This window comes from Schistocerca piceifrons, chromosome 4 (assembly GCF_021461385.2).
Source record: "Schistocerca piceifrons isolate TAMUIC-IGC-003096 chromosome 4, iqSchPice1.1, whole genome shotgun sequence".
NCBI lineage: Eukaryota > Metazoa > Arthropoda > Insecta > Orthoptera > Acrididae > Schistocerca > Schistocerca piceifrons.
In genome coordinates, this window is record NC_060141.1 from 831,824,232 (window position 1) to 831,841,494 (window position 17,263).

At 43.0% G+C, this 17,263-nt stretch overlaps 1 protein-coding gene across 9 annotated transcripts in view; it reads right to left on the reverse strand.

Moving 5' to 3' along the window:
* Positions 1–17,263, reverse strand: part of LOC124795129 (kinectin) — a 357,860-nt gene that overhangs the window by 145,067 nt on the left and 195,530 nt on the right. For all 9 annotated transcript variants that reach the window (XM_047258994.1, XM_047259000.1, XM_047258993.1 and 6 more), the window contains one exon: positions 11,520–11,783. In XM_047258994.1, the coding sequence (XP_047114950.1) occupies positions 11,520–11,783 (264 nt within the window). The remainder of the gene's footprint in view (positions 1–11,519; positions 11,784–17,263) is intronic.

A 17,263-nucleotide genomic window follows, 5' to 3' on the forward strand; every position in this document is an offset into this window, starting at 1 on the left:
GGATAGGTTACGCCTTAGAAGCACTCGCCGTCACCGATTGCTAAGTAGCCTGATCAACTTCCATAGGAGCTGTGGGTAGAGCAACATATAGCTCCTGAGGGGACGCTAGATGCTCCACATCATCTTCAGGTGCAGTGGTGAACTCCTTTTCTGTCTCTATGTCCTTCTCCTTTTGCTTTTTCTTCTTTTTGATAGGGTCCCGTTTGTCCCTCGGTTTATCATGCTGGGTGGGCTTTTCCGACCCACTCTCATGGACCGAGGAAGACCTGGAAGCCCTATGGCCCTCAGGTGGTTGGTTGTTCAGCCACTGGCTGACGTCTGGAGGGGCAGTAACCATGGAAGGGAGGGGACCAAGCGATCCGTTCCGCGCGAGGGGAGCCGGAGGAGGCGGGCACTTCTTCGGCACAGAGGTGGGGACTGAAGTCCCCAAAGAAGGAGGGGTTGTTACTCCCGATGTTGATAACAGGGGAGCAACGGCAGAGGATGTTCCCCCAACTATCTGGGGGGCAGGAATAGACGGCTGGTCTGGAGGGCCCACAAAAAGCGGCTGAGCTTGGGGGCTCGTCGCCAGGGATGGCGACATTGAAGCTGCTGCAGCAAACATCGATGAAATGCGCACAGGGTGAAGTCAGTCGTACTTGCATTTAGCCTCTGTGTAAGTGGGCCTGTCCGAGGTCTTATACTCCACAATCTTTTGTTCTTTTTGATAAACCGCACAGTCTGACGAGCAAGGTGAATGTTTCTGTCCACAGTTTAAACAAACAGGGGGCGGCAAACATGGGACGTTGGGGTGGGAGGCACATCCACAATCCCGACAGGTAGGGTTGGCGTCACATCTCTATGACATATGCCCAAACCCCCAAAAGCAGTGCATGGGAGGAGGGATGTAAGGCTTGAGACACATCGATATATCACCACCCTGACCTTCTCGGGCAGGGTGTCTCCCTCGAAAGCCAAGATGGAGGCGCCGGTGGCGACCCTACTATCTTTAGATCCCCTGAAAACACGTCATACAAAGTGGACACTGCGGCATTCCAGGTTTGCACAAAGCTCGTCGTCAGACTGCAACAACAGTTCACGAAGGAAAATTAGTCCCTCAACCATATTGAGGCTCTTATGAGGCGTAATGGGGACTGCAACGTCACTGAGCTTGTCACAAGCGAGCAATGCCCGTGACTGTGCTGGGAATGCTGTCTGTATGAGGACTGCTCCAGACCTCATTTTAGACAGGCCCTCAACTTCTCCGAACTTGTCCTCTAAATTTTCCACAAAAAACTGAGGCTTTGTGGTCAGAAACGAGTCCCCATCTGTTCAGCTGCAAGCCAGAAATCAAGGAGAATATGTCTCACCAGGTAATTTAGACCGCCGTTCCTCCCCTAGTGTGGAGAGGGAAGGGAACGATTGGAGGTCATACTGTAAACCATTGAACTTTCCTTTCTTAGAGACTCGTGCTTGCACACTATTTGTATTTCGTTTCATGGTGGTGCCACGAGCAGCTAGGGGAAGGAATGTCCACCCAGACAGAGCCCCACTTGCCCGGGTAAGCCTAATACAACCGGGGGGCGGCAGATTCCCCAGAGGTCGCCCGTCAGCAACTGTTGTACCTCAACAGCCATGCGTGTCCTTGGCACGCAGCACACCTTGAGATTGAGGTTTTTTTTTATAGAGGTTTATACCATCCTCGCGACCCAGGCAGTTAAGCCAAGATCCCCAGGCTCTGTACCATACAACGTTCCACTGTCGTGCCTTACGGTGGTCGTTGAAGCACACTCAGAGCTTACGGTATGGAGGACTGGTGGTGCTTCCCAGTCCCCAGCTCAGGGACTCTGGGGTCGCCAAGCCCGTACCCAGCAACTTAATGCCGACCCCCCTGAGGGGATTTATTTATAAGTCAACAACAGAATTTAAGTTACAAAACAATTACTAATTTCACCCTATAACAAAAGATATTAACTAGGAATAGTCAAATTCAACCAGGAAATTAATTACATACACAAAACTGAGTACAAAATTAGATCTGGTGTTATATTCTTTAAAACTTAGGGCCAACCTTTCTCTTTTATGAAAATGCAGATTATACTTGTGTATGTTAATGGTAATTAGTTAAAAGTAAAAAAAATGAATTTTAAGGAGGCACATGGCAAAAAAGAGGGGGGGGGGGGGTAAAAATATCTCAGCTTGCTTTGACACAGGTCTTTCGAGTCTCAGTCTGGCACACAGTTTTAATCTGCCAGGAAGTTTCACAGCAGCACACGCTCCACTGCAGAGTGAAGATTTCATTCTGGGTTGTGAGGTGTTCATCAAGAACTGATGCACAGGTAGAAACACCACCACAAAGGGTATGATCTGGGATCAGGAGGCACATGCTGCCGAGGACGAGTGAGAAAGTGATTCCAGTATTCCTTCTTACTGCAGTTATATAGATAGTGAGACTCTGCATGGAGTTGCTTAGAAGTGAAGAAGGCAATCTGCAAATATTGCTGCCTAAGATTTAACGCACCTATGCGGTGTATGCGTATGTGCACGTGCGTTCGTGTAGCGTACGTGCACATGCGTTCGTGTATCTGATGGGTGCCCAATGGTGAGGTCATCAGCGCCCTTACACTTATGAGAACAAACGAATGTGGAGATGAACTAAAAGTGTTGTGCATGCATGCACTCGAAATGACCACAGCCACTCTGTAACAGATGCACTCTCACATGCACTAAAATCAATCAGAAGGAAAGAGAATTAATCAAGAAATTAAAACACAGAGAAAACAAAACACAGAAGAACTAAAAGATAAGCACAGGGACATATGACTGGCTGACCATTTACAAAAAACTAGGGTGAGTCAGTCACCATTTGACACATTAAGAACATCTTGTTAAAAACAATGGACAATTCACAAAACTTTAAAACCCTAACCACATTTGTTTGATCATTACATAAAATAGACAGCAGATCCATGGCATATCAGCCACAGTCCGCTGGTCGGCAAATAAAATGCAGTCCAATAAAATGTGGTGCACCATGATCTGCACGCCACAGGCACCACACATTGGAGGGTCCTCTCACTGGAGTAAGAATCCACGTTTCATAGGGCTATGGCCTATGCGAAGATGAGTAAGAAGGACCTCGTCTCAAACGTGGCTAGAAGGAAGTTCTCCACGGCCGAGTTGTGGGCTTGATGACACAGTGCTTTTTATCTGTCACTGCCAGCCTCTTTTCTTTCCATCGAAACATGACTTTGTACAACAACAGTGAGGTGATAGCATGCAGGGGGATAGCACACCGAAATACCAGAGGATCACGACACGCCTCCTTGGCTGCTCGATCTGCCATTTCATTCTCTGCAATTCTAATGTGCCCAGGTACTCAGCAGAATGACCTCTCCTTCCCCATTTGTAGTTGCAGTAGGGCATTCTGAATATTCTGGGCTACTGTACCTGCTGGGTACAAATGTTGGAGAGAGTAACGGGTGCTCAGATAATCTGAGCAGATGAGAAATCTAACACTGAGAGAATGTCCCACCTGCTCCAGTGCTTGCAAGATTGCATATAGTTCTGCGTCAAAGACAGTAAATTTTGGAGGCAGACTGACCTTGAGGACACGATCTGGGAAAATGACAGAGCAACCACCAGAGCCCCCTGCTTAGACCCGTCTGTAAAAACTGCTAAAGGGTTGTGGTACTCAGACAAAATATCAGAGAATATTGCATTAAAAATGGAAGCAGGAGTGCTATCTCCCCTGTACTGCACCAAAACTAAAATCACTCTGGGCCTCTCCAGCAACCTGGGTGGCACACGGTTAAGACCCTGGATTTGGGGTCATACTGGCACCACATTGAGTGACTCCAGCACATGCTGCACGTGGATCCTAAACACCATCGTGGCTCGTGGACAGGTGTTCCAGAGGTGGACAAGAAACAGTATGTTGTGTGGGTGAATATGGCGCTGCAATGAACTTACAGGCGTGGCGCACCATGAGAAGCTGGCGCCAGATGGTAAGTGGCAGTTTCCCCTCCTCAGCACAAATGCTAGGTATGGGACTGGTCTAATAAGCACCCATGGCCAAATGAATTCCCTCATGATGGACAGTGTCAATGATCCACAAGTAAGAGGGCCTCGCTGACCCATGCACCATGCAACCATAGTCCAGCTGCGAGCGCACAAAAGCCCGATAAAACTGAAGGAGACATACCCTGCCCGCTCCCCAAGACCTGTGGCAAAGGCACTTTATGATGTTCAGTGCGTTCAGGGTTCTGGCTTTCAGGTCTTGCCCGTGTGGTAACCACGTCAATCGGTAGTCAAAAATGAGGCCCAGAAACTGCACTGTGTCTCTGAAATGTAGGATGGTGTCCCCACATTCAAGGCAGGCAAATTAAAAAGATGATGAGAATGATTAAAACGAACACACAAAGTTATCTGCAGAAAACTGGAAACCCATCTTTGCAGCCCACTCCTCTAACTGCTGCACTGTAAGTTACAACTGATGGCTTGCCATTGCAACTCAGGAGGAGGAACAGAAAACAGCACAATCATCTAAAAATAAGGAGCACTGTACAGGACTCCTTACCATAGATGTGATACTGTTGATGGCTATGGCAAAGAGGGTAACACTTGAAACACTGCCCTGAGAACACCAATCTCATGCTCAAATCGATAAGACAACGTTGTCACCAACTCGGGTCCTAAAAACTGCTGCGGTAGGAAAGACCATATGAAGCTGGGGAGGTGGCCACGAAAGCCTCATTGATGCAGTTGTGTGAGAATACAGTGTCTCGAAGTAGTATCGTATGCCTTGCTTATATTGAAGAATATGTCAATACAGTGATGCTGAAGGATGAAAGCCTGCTTGAATAGCTGCCTCTAGGAGGGTCAGATTGTCGACAGTGGACCAAAATCTTTGGAATGCACACTGAGAATGGCTAAGGAGTTGCCTGGTCTCTAACAACCAGACCAGACGACGGTCAACCATTTGTTCCACGGTCTTCCCTACACAGCTCGTTAAGGCGATACTCTGGTAACAACTGGGACATGTGCAGTGTCTTCCTGGTTTGAGGAGAGGGATCATAATTGCCTCCCACCAACAGTTGGGGAAGTTGCCTGTCTGCCATATTAGATAAAAACATTTGAGGAGGATTTCCTTTGATGCTGCTGGCAAATGTCAAAGCATGCGGCACTGGATTTGGTCACTACTGGGTGCAGTGTCACGAACCTCAGTCAGTGCTGATTCGAGTTCCCACATGGAGAAAGGGGAGTTGTAGGTCTCAGAACTGTTGGACCCGAAATCCAACTTTTCCGTCTAAACAGGCGCACAATAGTGACAAAATGCCAGATCCTGGCTTGCAGTGGTGGTAGTTTGTGCAAAATGTTTGGCCAGCATCTGAACAATGTCTCTCAGTACTGTTTGGAAGTGCCCCCGTTTCAGCACTGCTGCTATTGGTAAACAGCTGCATTGGCTTCCCATACTTTCATAGAAGAAGTGGAACAATTGATGTAGTCCAGGAACACTTGCCATGACATTGTCTTACTCTCCCTAATGATGCAACGAGTCTTGGCCCTTGTGACTCGAAAGGCCCTAAGATAGTCTGCTGTCGATTGGCATTTAAAATGTCTAACAGCCACATGTCTTTCCTGAACCATGGAACAGCACTCATCTGGGCACCAAGGTACTGGTTGCCTCCTAAGATGACCTGAGGACTGTGAGATGGATAGGCCAATGGTGCGATGGATCACTCGTGTGATGTGGTCCAGCCACCCTCGGATGCTGTCACAGTGTTCGAACACAGCCAGCTGGCTGAAACGCATCCTGACGACCATCCATTTTGGGGGTTTAACTTCAGGTGGTGAGCCATTTAGTAGGTGAAGGAGGATTTGGAAATGGTGACTGGAATGAAGGTTGTCAATGACCTCCCACTGAACAGAGTCAGCGAGGGCGGGAGAACAGAAAGAGAAGTCGATGGCTGAGAATGACCCAGTAACAGTAGATAAATGTGTATGAGTACCTGTGTTGAGGATGCACAGCTTGTGAGATGTCATGAGGCCCTCCAAAACCGAACCCCAAGGGCGAGTACTGGTCGGGCACCACAGGACATGAGGGGCATTGAAGTCTCCCAGGAGGAGGAACGGTCATAGGAGTTGTGCGATAAGATCTGTGAGAGCCTCAGAGTCTTGTGCATCTTGCAGAGGTAAATGCAGTGAGCAAACAGTGATCATTCGACACACACGAATTTGAACTGCAGCTGCTTGGCCCTTTCCCCCAATAGCTCATCCTTGTGGTATAGTGTATATCCATCCCTGTAGTTCAGGGGCACCTGTATCTTTAAAATGCATTTATTGTAAACAAAAGCACAAGGGACGTGCCTGTGCTAGGAGTTTCAGTTCCTCCACATGAGTCCTGAACTCATTTATGGTCCACTATAGTATGGAAGCCATGTCATCGGTGTGGTTTTAATTTACTTTCTTTGCAGCAGGGAGGTGTCGCACTTTAAGAGCGAGGGGGATTGGAAGGGCTGCCTGGATCCACGGCATCTAACTCCACGATATCCTCCTTATCAATCAGACGACAAAGAATGATGTCTGACAGAGCTCAGGACAGCTTTTGACCCAAATGTCATGAGCCTTTTCCTGCATCCTGTCAGTTTGAGGATGAAGGGGAAAGGGGGCGTTGAGAGGCACTCTGCTTTCCTTGTACCTTCTGGATGCTCGCTGTGGAACTGTTGCTGGTCTTTCTTGGTGTAGCTGCCTGGATTGCTTTGTCCTTACTCTTTTACCCTTGACATGTACACGTGCAAGTACAGGTACTTGTGGTGGATACAAACGTACTACACATTGTCTGTATGCTCTTTGGAAAGCCCAATATGGCAATTGTTCCATCAGCTGGTGACAAGGAAGTGACAGGATCACCATAATGTGACAGTTGTCACAAATATTGCCCTAGGGTGACCACGGCGGCAAGGCCTCGGAATTGAAGGAAGAGACCATTAGGTCATTAGAGGGGGAATGTTTATTGCAGTTGACAAAAAATTGTTTCTACTGAAGTCAAAGTTGAGTGTGACAGTGAAGTTATCTGGTCACATATAACAGGTCTAAGTGAAACTAAGCTAATTGTTGGATGATTCTACCAGCCACCCAATTCTGCTGTGACAGTTCTAGAGTCATTCAAAGAATGTCTATTATGGTCAGCAGCAAGTAAATACCCACATCATGTCTTACTAGTTTGAGGCAACTTTAAATCACTGTCTATCTAGCTACAAATAGGCCGGACCTTACCCCCAATGTCAGTAAAGAAACAGGGATTAGTGATCATGATGTCATAGCAACTATGGTTATGATAGTTAATAAATCAGTTAAGAAGGCTAGGAGAGTGCTTCTACTAGAAAGAGCAGATAAGCAGTCATTAGCACCTCACTGAGTTCTAGCAAGATGGATATAGAGGAATTACGGGAAAAGTTTAAGCAGATTGTAAAAGCGTGGTCTGAAGAATTATCTGCCTAATAATTGGATGAAGGATGGGAAAAGACCCACCACGGTTTATTAGATTCAGATAACATCAAGGAAACAGAGGCTGATGCACTCCTGGTTCAAAAGAGAATGCAAAAATGATTACAAGCAAATGTTACTAGAGGTACGTGTGTGTGTGAAAAGATCTATGGGTGAAGCACACAACTACTACCACCGTCATATCTTTGCAAAAGATCTGGCAGAGAACCTGAGACAATTCTGGTCCTATGTAAAATCACTAAGTGGGCCTCAGGCTCCCATCCAGTCACTTGTTGACCAGTTGGGTGTGGCAGTTCAATATAGCGAAATGAAAGCCCAAGTTTCAAATTCAACATTCAAAAAATCATTCACATAGGAGAATCATACAAACATACCATCATTTGACCATCGAACAGACTCCCATATGGACGACATAGTAATATGAATTCCTGGTGTAGAGAAACAATTGAAGAAGCTAAAACAAAATAGTCTCCAGGTCCACATGGAATCCTAATTTGGCTTTTCAAAGAGTACACTATGGCACTGGCCCCTTTATTGTGAATCTCTATCCCAGCACCGAGTCTCAAGTGATTGGAGAGAAGCTCAGGTGACTCTCGTATATAAGACGGGCAAAAGAATGGGCCCACATAATTACATACCTGTATCCTTAACAATGGTTTGCTGCAGAATCCTTGTACATATTCTTAGTTCGAATACAATAAATTTTCTTGGGACCAAGAAGCTTATGTCCTCAAATCAGCATGGTTTCAGAAAGCATCACAAGTGTGAAACTCAACTTACCCATTCCATATTTCTAGATTTCCAAAAACTGTTTGACATGTTGCCCCATTGCAGGCTCTTAAAGAAGGTATGAGCATATGGAATAGGTTCACTGATATGTGAGTGGCTCGAAGACGGTAAGTGTTCATCAGAAACATCATCAGGAGTGCCCCAGGGAAGTGTGACAGGACTGCTATTATTCCCTATATACATAAATGATCTGGCAGAAAGGATGTGCAACAAATCTGCAGTTGTTTGCTGATGATGCTGTGGTGTACAGTAAGGCGTTTAAGTTTAGTGACTGTAGGTGGATACAAGATGACTTAAACTAAATTTCTACTGGGTGTAGGAAAATTTAAGTTAATGCAGATGAATAGGAAAAACAAACCCGTAAAGTTTGCATATAGCATTCGTAGTGTCCTATTTGACACCGTCACATCATTTAAATATCTGGGCATAACACTGCGAAGTGATATGAAATGGAACAAGCATGTGAGGATAGTGGTAGAAGAGATGAATGAATGACTTCAGTTTATTGAGAGAATTCTAGGAAAGTGTCATTCTCATCTGGAGACCACATATAGAACGATAGTGAAACCTATTCTTGAGTATTGCTTGAGTGTTTGGGATCTGTATCACGTCAGATTAAAGGAATACATAGAAGATATTTAGAGGTGGGCTGATAGATTTGTTACTGGTAGGTTCAAAGAACATGCAAATGTTTCAGAAATGCTTCGAATGCGGATGGGAATCCCTGGAGAAAAGACAACATTCTTTACACTATTGAGAAAAGTTAGGGAACCAGATGTTGAAGCTGATAGCAGAACAACTCTGTTCCCTCCAACATACTTTGTGTGCAAGACCACGAAGACAAGGTACAAGAAATTGGTGCTCATACGGAGGCTTATAGACAATTATTTTCCGTCATTCTATTTGCGAGTGGAAGAGGAAAGCAAATTGACTAGTATTGGTATGGGGTCCTTCTGCCAGGTGCCTTACGGTGGATTGCAGATTATCAATGTAGATCTAGATGTCAACAGATATAAAGGTGCCAGGGGGACCAATACTGACTAGGGGCACTGGAACTGAGAAGAGACAGACCACAAGCATCAAAAAGCTGGTAAACCAGGACACCTATACCAGGCGATGAAGAGTAATCCACAGCACGGTGGCCTGCATTGAAATCTACAAGGAGGAGAAGGTAGGAAGAAGGGACAGGCAAGGTTGAGTGCAGGGACAGTGGCCAATTCTAGGTGACTAACTGCCCTGTCTGGGGGTAAATATACGTTGTAAATAGTAATCACTACAGTTGTTTGCACTCACGTTACAACCAACTCCACTGTGGTACAGAGAGGAAATCACAAACAACATTGGTGCAAACCAATATAGAGACCTCTCATGAGGCTCTCTCAGGGCCAGTTAGGTTCCGACAGCAGGTACGATAACTTCTGAGGGTGCAGATACGATAACTTCTGAGGGTTGGAGAATAACAAACAGGAGGAAATTGGTGGTTGTAATTATAGCAGGTGACAATAACATTCATTGCAGTTCCACTGAATTAACACTTCTAAGAGCATTCTGGCTAGGTGTGAAAGGTCTGAGCGGACAGGACACATCACTTGCCTGTTACTGGAACAATATCGACGAACATAGGTTCTGGGTCCAACGGCTCAAGACTACTACTTTTTATCCTTAGCTACATAAAAGGGTCAGGACTTTTGGAAGGGATTATCCACTGTGAGGGTAGAAACTGAGGAGGAGCGAGCAGTGTTGAGACCCTCCAGTCGTGGCTCCTCCAGCCACTGGCTGGTTGTATGTCTCGTCATGCCTGCAAAAAATTTCCATAAAGTGAACACTGTCACCAGTAGACAATGTAGTTTGACGCTGCTTCTCCAATTGAGTTTGAGGAGTTGAAGTCCCCAAAGACAGTGCTGCAGGGATCACATGTGGAAACCACTTATCTCTTTCCTGAACCAATTCAACTTATGTAACTACCAGAGGTCAACATCAAGGTAATAATGGCAGTAAGTACTCTAGGTACTGCCGATGACCTGGGAATAGAAATAGCAAAGTTTGATATCATCAGGATGGCATATAAGTGACTGCGGGCTTCAAAATACGACAGGCAACTGGAGACATTAAGCTCCCACATATTATGTTCTACGAATAAGGTAGCACACTCTGGGATAAAGGAGGGGTTAGGTAGGTGATCATATCAGCAATTGACACAGGATGGTGGGTATTTTTCATGAAGCGCCCGACCACAGTCTTCACAAACGCAGTTATTTGTACAATGGGTAGACTCCTGTCCAGAGTTATGGCATTTAATAGACTGCAACGGGGCTGAGAAATACAACTTCACATCACAATGGTATACAATTACAGGGTGTTTCAAAAAGAATTCACACATTTCAAATCCATATATTTATTAAACTTTAAGATATACGAATACGAAACTTTAATTCCATATTTACAAACCTCTCAAGTTCATACAGATGTTCAATATGTCCTCCATCAGTGACACGAACAATATCACATTGATACTCAAATTCCTCCCATACTCAGGCAAGCATGTCCTTCGTCACTGATGTTATGTCAGGTTCTTCAACTCTTCCAGGTTCTGGGGAGTGGTGGTACACAAATGTTCCCTTTAACGAAACCCCACAAGAAGTAGTCAGAGGGTGCCAAATCTGGTGACCGAGGAGCCCAGCTGAGACACGCTAAGTCGCTGGCTCCTTGACAGCCAATGCAAAGGTTCAGTAGAGTTTCATTTAGATATTCACGCACTTGGCAATTCCACTGAGGGGGTACCTTGTCTTCTTGAAAAATGAAGTTGTCTTCATGTAGCCTCGGAAACAACCACTTTTGTAACATAGAGAGATATTGCTGACCATTAACCATGTTTGCATGAAAGAAGAATGGGCCATAAACAAATGATCGCGATGTAGCACAAAACACACTGACTTTGGCAAATCTCATATGTTCAATGGCTGCATGTGGGTTCCGTAGGCCCCAAATTTGAACATTGTGTTTGTTTACCTGACCACTAATGTGGAAAGTCACTGCACCACTGAACACGATGCATTGTGCAAAAGTGTTATCATTGTCAATAGCATCAAGAATCTCATTACAAAATGCCACACGTTTGCATTTGTCTTCAGGACGCAGATGTGTACTTGAATTAATCTTCATTATTTCAAATAATGGCTAACAATAAACAATAATAAATGAACAGCAGCTACAGAATACCCACAATTGTATAATAAACTCACCTGAGTCTGCAAAACACCATTTTCTTCTTGTAACCTCTGGGCTTCAAGTCTTGCATCATTCAGTGATACCAGCTGCTCTGCAAGTTTTTCATTCTCACTTCTTAATTTGTTTACTTCATTGCTGATTTCCACGAGTGATGCATATTTGGTGTTTAGAGACTCATAACTCTCCTTCGCTTTATTGTTTTCATACTGTAATTCTACTTCTCGCTGTTGTGCATGCTGGAGACGACGTTCCAATTCAGCATTGATTACTCTGGTTTCCTGTTAGCAAACATGACAAGTGAAACAAAATACACAAGACAATTGTGTATAAATAAGGCAAGGACATAAAACATGGAATATTTAACACACAACTATCACAAAACCTTAAAAGTACTCCATTACGGGTATCTTTGCATGCCAGCACATACACAATACTGCAGTTATGTGAGAGAACTGTTGACCAATGCTGAACTCCAGAAGGTGAAACATTAGTGCCAAAAGCCACTTACAAAAACAGACCATACCATCCTAGATTTTCGTGCTCATGGAGGAGGAGGAGGAGGAGGAAAGGGGCAACGGGAGGAAGGAGGAGCAAGTCACTCAAACCTCAAGGTGAGAGGAACCCCCTGTCATCGGAAAGGGGGACAAAGTATGGTGCAAGGGCAGGGAGCAGATCACAGAGAGCAGGAGATCAAAGGTAGTATGTTACGAAGTACTGTCAGTTTCAGTCCAGATAAAAGGATAAAAAAAATTGATTAATAGGAAGAAGCTGAGAAATGAATAATGCAATTAACAATAAGAGAGAGAGCGAAGTGGAGATGGAGCGAATGTGAAAAAGTGAAGGGAAATAGTTAAAACAAAATAAGTAAATAAAATGTAATGAAAAGATGATTATATGATGAAGGGACAGTTCCTATCTCCCGACTCTAGATTTTGGGGAAACTGTTATTGGGGGAAGGGGGTGGGGGGCGGGGAGATATAGATGGCTCTTATGATGCACAGGCATGAACTAGAGAAAGTAGTAACCTTGGTAATGTTGTGTGGACTAGAGAAAGTAATAACCTTGGTAATGTTGTGTATTATGACACTGGAGACCTAAGTAGATCTGTAGGGTAACTGAGGGGATGGAAGGTCTGAGAGATGGTTTATGTTGAGAAATTAAGTGGTGGAGCAGATACATCTGCTATGGATATCTGGTCTCTATGGAAGGCAGCATTCAATGTTGAATGGCCAGCAACTGTCAAACTGTAGATACTGTTGCTTTCCGATCAGTTTTATATGGGCTGAATATCAGATGTAGGTCTCAGTGACATAAAGGTCAATGCTGAGGAAGAGAACTGTGGATTCAGAACAGGACCAGGTACAGTTGAGTTCAGGAAAGGAGTTAAAAGTCCTTCCTATTGTTACTGGTTTAAAGTTAATATAATCGCGACGTGGTGAGTTTTGCCTGCGTGAGCAAGTAGTTATTCCTTGACTTAGCTTTGCTCCGTGCTACGTGAAAAGTAAGAAAATCGGAATGTGAGAGACAGGAAAACAAGAGGACGTGTAGAAAGTGTGTGCAATGAAACAGTCATTGTTAGCCGCCATATTGTATAATTTGTGTTTGAGATTCACAAGCGATATGTTATGTTAATGTGGAGTTTAGCAATGGCCAGAATACAGTCTATTGTATTTCAAAGGTAATTACGCATATTTAATTTTGATCAAAGGATTCTGTGATGAACTAAAATGTACTACAAGCTTGTATAGGACTTCGAACATTTGGTGGTCGATGTTTGCTGTAGAACCCGCTTCAATAACACAGTCAAAAGCATAGAGGAAGTTTTCTCCTAAAAAGAACTCATTTCACTCTAAGACCATCATAGAATGACCAAATGCGAATTGCAGTGTTCCAATTTGAGAAGATCCTATAGAAGTTTTCTTTCTCTTACATTTCCTCCACCACATGCTGTGGGAATCGTCAATGCAGCTAGGGATATTGTCCTTCACAGACATACAAACGGAGACATTACACACACTAGTCGAATAACAACAAGTTTAATATTACCAGCTTAAAACATTAATTTCTTTTTCTGAGCAGCAATATTATAAAAATGGCAACCGTGACAGGACCTACAAGGAGTGAAACAGACACTGTCAAATATTTCGTGACCAAAAACAAATTAATACATTATCACTGAGTTATATGTATTGATGGTATCTATTGTGATTTGTAGTGATAAATGTGTATTTTATGTTATGTATATGTACTAATGTTGTGCTTTGTATAATTTCATGTACAAATGAGGGAATCATTCTATGTGAGCTACATACGTCATCAGGCAGCCATGACAACATAGGTCCATCACATATGAACTTCATGCAGTTCTACTCTACAGTAAAGGCAAGCACAAAAATGACATGTTAACTCATTGCACACATTAGTCTCTTCTTTGTAGAGAATGACTGGGTTACAAATATTTGTAGATTTAGTTATTACATTTTTTAGTATATATTAGTGATATATGTTTTTTTATTGATGTGTCCACAATTGTAGAGAGATAGTCTGGGGTATACTATCTGATTTGTATTTCTGTGGGTTAGAGCTGAATTGTGATCACAGTAAAGTAATTAAAAGAATAGTGAACAACTGAATTCTTATGGTTAAAACCAGATCACAGTTTAAAATGCAGAGGGAATAGGAATTGAATGTGCAGCCTAGTGGTGATGAACAAAACCCAGAGCAAATTGTAGATGCTGGCCAAGGAGAAACCAAAGATCCCATGGCTGAGTTCTTCAACCAAATGAAACTTCTGATGACTACTGTAGCTAGTTTAGCTGCAGAACAGTCTCACATGTCTGCTACAGAAGCAAATATATCAGCAGCAGTTGAAAATTTAGCTTCGGAACAGTCTCGCATGACTGTTACTCAGACGAAACAGATTGCAGAAATAGCCACCTGCGCAGCTGACATATTCGCTTGCTCAGCAAATACAGAAACCATAGCTGTGGAACAGGCAAATACAGTGGCTAAAGTAACAAATCTGACTGCTACTGTGACCAATTTAGTTACAGAACAGGCAGAGTTAGCCAAGAAAGTAAAGGGTATAACAAATAAAGTGAACAAACTGCTCACAAAGGAAGATTTTGTTAAAGTATTAGCTGATATGAGTACTTTGACAAATGAACATACAGAAATCAGGAGAGAAATAAACAGTATGAAGCAAACCCGTGAACAATTTAAAAAAAAAAATAATAATAATAATAAAAAATAAAATAAAATAAATGGAGTAAACAGTGAAATTGAAAACATGCGGAGGAGACAACAAACCGTAGAAATAGAGGTACAAACCCTGGCCTCAACAGTACAGAAATTAACGTCTGGATATGAAGGGTGAATGGAACAAAAGTTCCAAGAAAAAACTTAACAGGTTAAGCAACAATTAGACAATTGCATAGTGGATAAAGAACAGTAGGTGATACTATCTGTTAATAAAGGTATCAAGGAACCGGTAGAGAATGTAGTGAGTGAAGGCCTTTCATTACCTCGTCAAATAGATCAAGAGTTGAAGGAAGTTTGCGGGCATACAGGAACCGAGTTCCAAAGATGGAAAGAAGTTGCATAAAATTTGTATACATGCACTCAAAGGAAGGAAAAAATGATAAGGCATAGGCAATTCCAAATATTTTTTCCAGAAAAGAAGACATCAAATCCTGTCGTATTTATCAGACAATTCAGAGGAGTGTTAACACGAGCTTGGTCGGATCAACTGAAAATCAAATATGTATCAGGATGCATCCAAGGCGATGGTAGTCTGTGGGTGACTGACATAATAGACAAGTGCCACACCTACGAAGAATTTGAGAAGCCATTCCTCAATAGATATTGGTCAAGAGGCAATCAGGAGAGATTGAAGAAGGAAGTACATAACCGGGAACCCTTCTCTTACCGAAAAGGGAACTTCAGGAAATACTTCGAAAAATATTTGAATAAAGCAAGATATTGGGATCAACCAATAGATCACAAAAGTTGTGTGTATCGCGACTCAGCATCTCTGCTATATGGTGAGTAGCAACTTTCCTTCATGGTATTGTTACATACCATCCTGGATTTTCCATTGTTTAATAGATCACAAAAGTGTCATAATGATCATCAAAGCTCAGCTTCTGATAGAGATCAGGGAAAAACTGCTGCATATTTCAGAAGACAATTCGGAAGAATTCATGTCTGCAGTAGATTCAATTGATTTGCTACAGGAGGAACAAAGAGGAAGAAATAATTACAATATACCTTGTCAAATGGAAAATAGGTGGATATGTTATAACAGTATTAACAGAAGAATTAATGGAAGACAAATGCATAATTTTCATCGAACCCATATGGATAATGGTTACAACAATGAAGCAAGTTGTAAGGAACAGCAGAATAACAGAAGAAATTATGAGCCAAACAGAACCAGAGGCAATCTGAAAGGAGGTCCAATCCTGTATATAATGACCATAGAAATCAAGGGCAAAGTAATCAAACTATATACGAGGCGAGCCCAAGGCCAACAAATAATCAGTCCTGGAGAGAACAACCACCAGTCATAGTTGAAGCAACCGATGACAACCACGGACTGGCTAGACAGTGCAATTTAAACTGAATCTGACTGGATTATTCCCCTGAGGTTCAGTCAGTAAAAGAGTAATAGGAGCCAACCAGTCACCTGTAAACTGTTTTAGATACAACGATGGAATGAGGATCATTGAGGAGTTAATGGAAGACATAAATCCTGGGGAACAAGCTGCTAATAAGTGCAAATATCAGCGATCCATGCCGAAATATTAGACATACCTATCAGAGTAATCTTGATTACCGGAGCTTCGATAAATGTGATCTCTAACAATTTATTTAAATGGCTATCCCAGAAGACTGAGTTACTGATATTGCTGATACGAAACTGTAAGGTCATTGGAGTCTTAGGTACCTGCTCGCAACCAGTCTGGATACAAACTTTGCTAGATGTAAGAATAGGAAATACAGTTATAAGATGCATGTTCTCAGTAATTCAAAAATTAATAGAAGACTGTATCATCGGATTAGGGACTGTGAGGGAGAAGGACTTAAAAATAGACTTCTCGTCCGGTAAAGTCAGTTTTTGTGATAATGGGCAAATGGCACAAGTTGATCTGATCAGGGAAGAGGAGCATTGGAAATCACTGTCCTGGGCATGGTATTAAGCTCATTGGAAAAGGAAGGAGATGTAAACGTACAGAAGAGGTAAGGGAAAGCAAGATACTTGGAATAGCAGAACAAGTGGAAGAAAAGGGAAAGTAAGCTAATGGATTGGAAAACGAACAAAATAATCAGTTGATAGATGTTTTGGAGAAATTTGTCCAGGTTTTTGAAGAAAGGTGAGGAATTATTAAGGGGTTTAAGTGCCATTTGGAGGTGTTTCCTCACGAGACATATTGTAATAAATCATATCCAATTCCATGGAGATTAAAGAAATCAGTATGTGAAGAAATGAACAGGGTGATAACTTGGGACCTGATAGAACCATGCGTCAGTCCATACTGCAATCCGCTGTTAGTTGTACCCAAACCGAGGGAAAAAGTAAGATTGGTGTCGGATGCAAGAGTCATCAATACAATTATTATTGTACCGGTGAGAACTCACCCAGAAAATATAGACTAACTCATTCAGAAGTTTCATGGAGCTAATTACTTTACCAGTACTGACCTCCAGATTCATATTGGCAGATCAAACTGGATGAACCATCAAGACAATATACAGC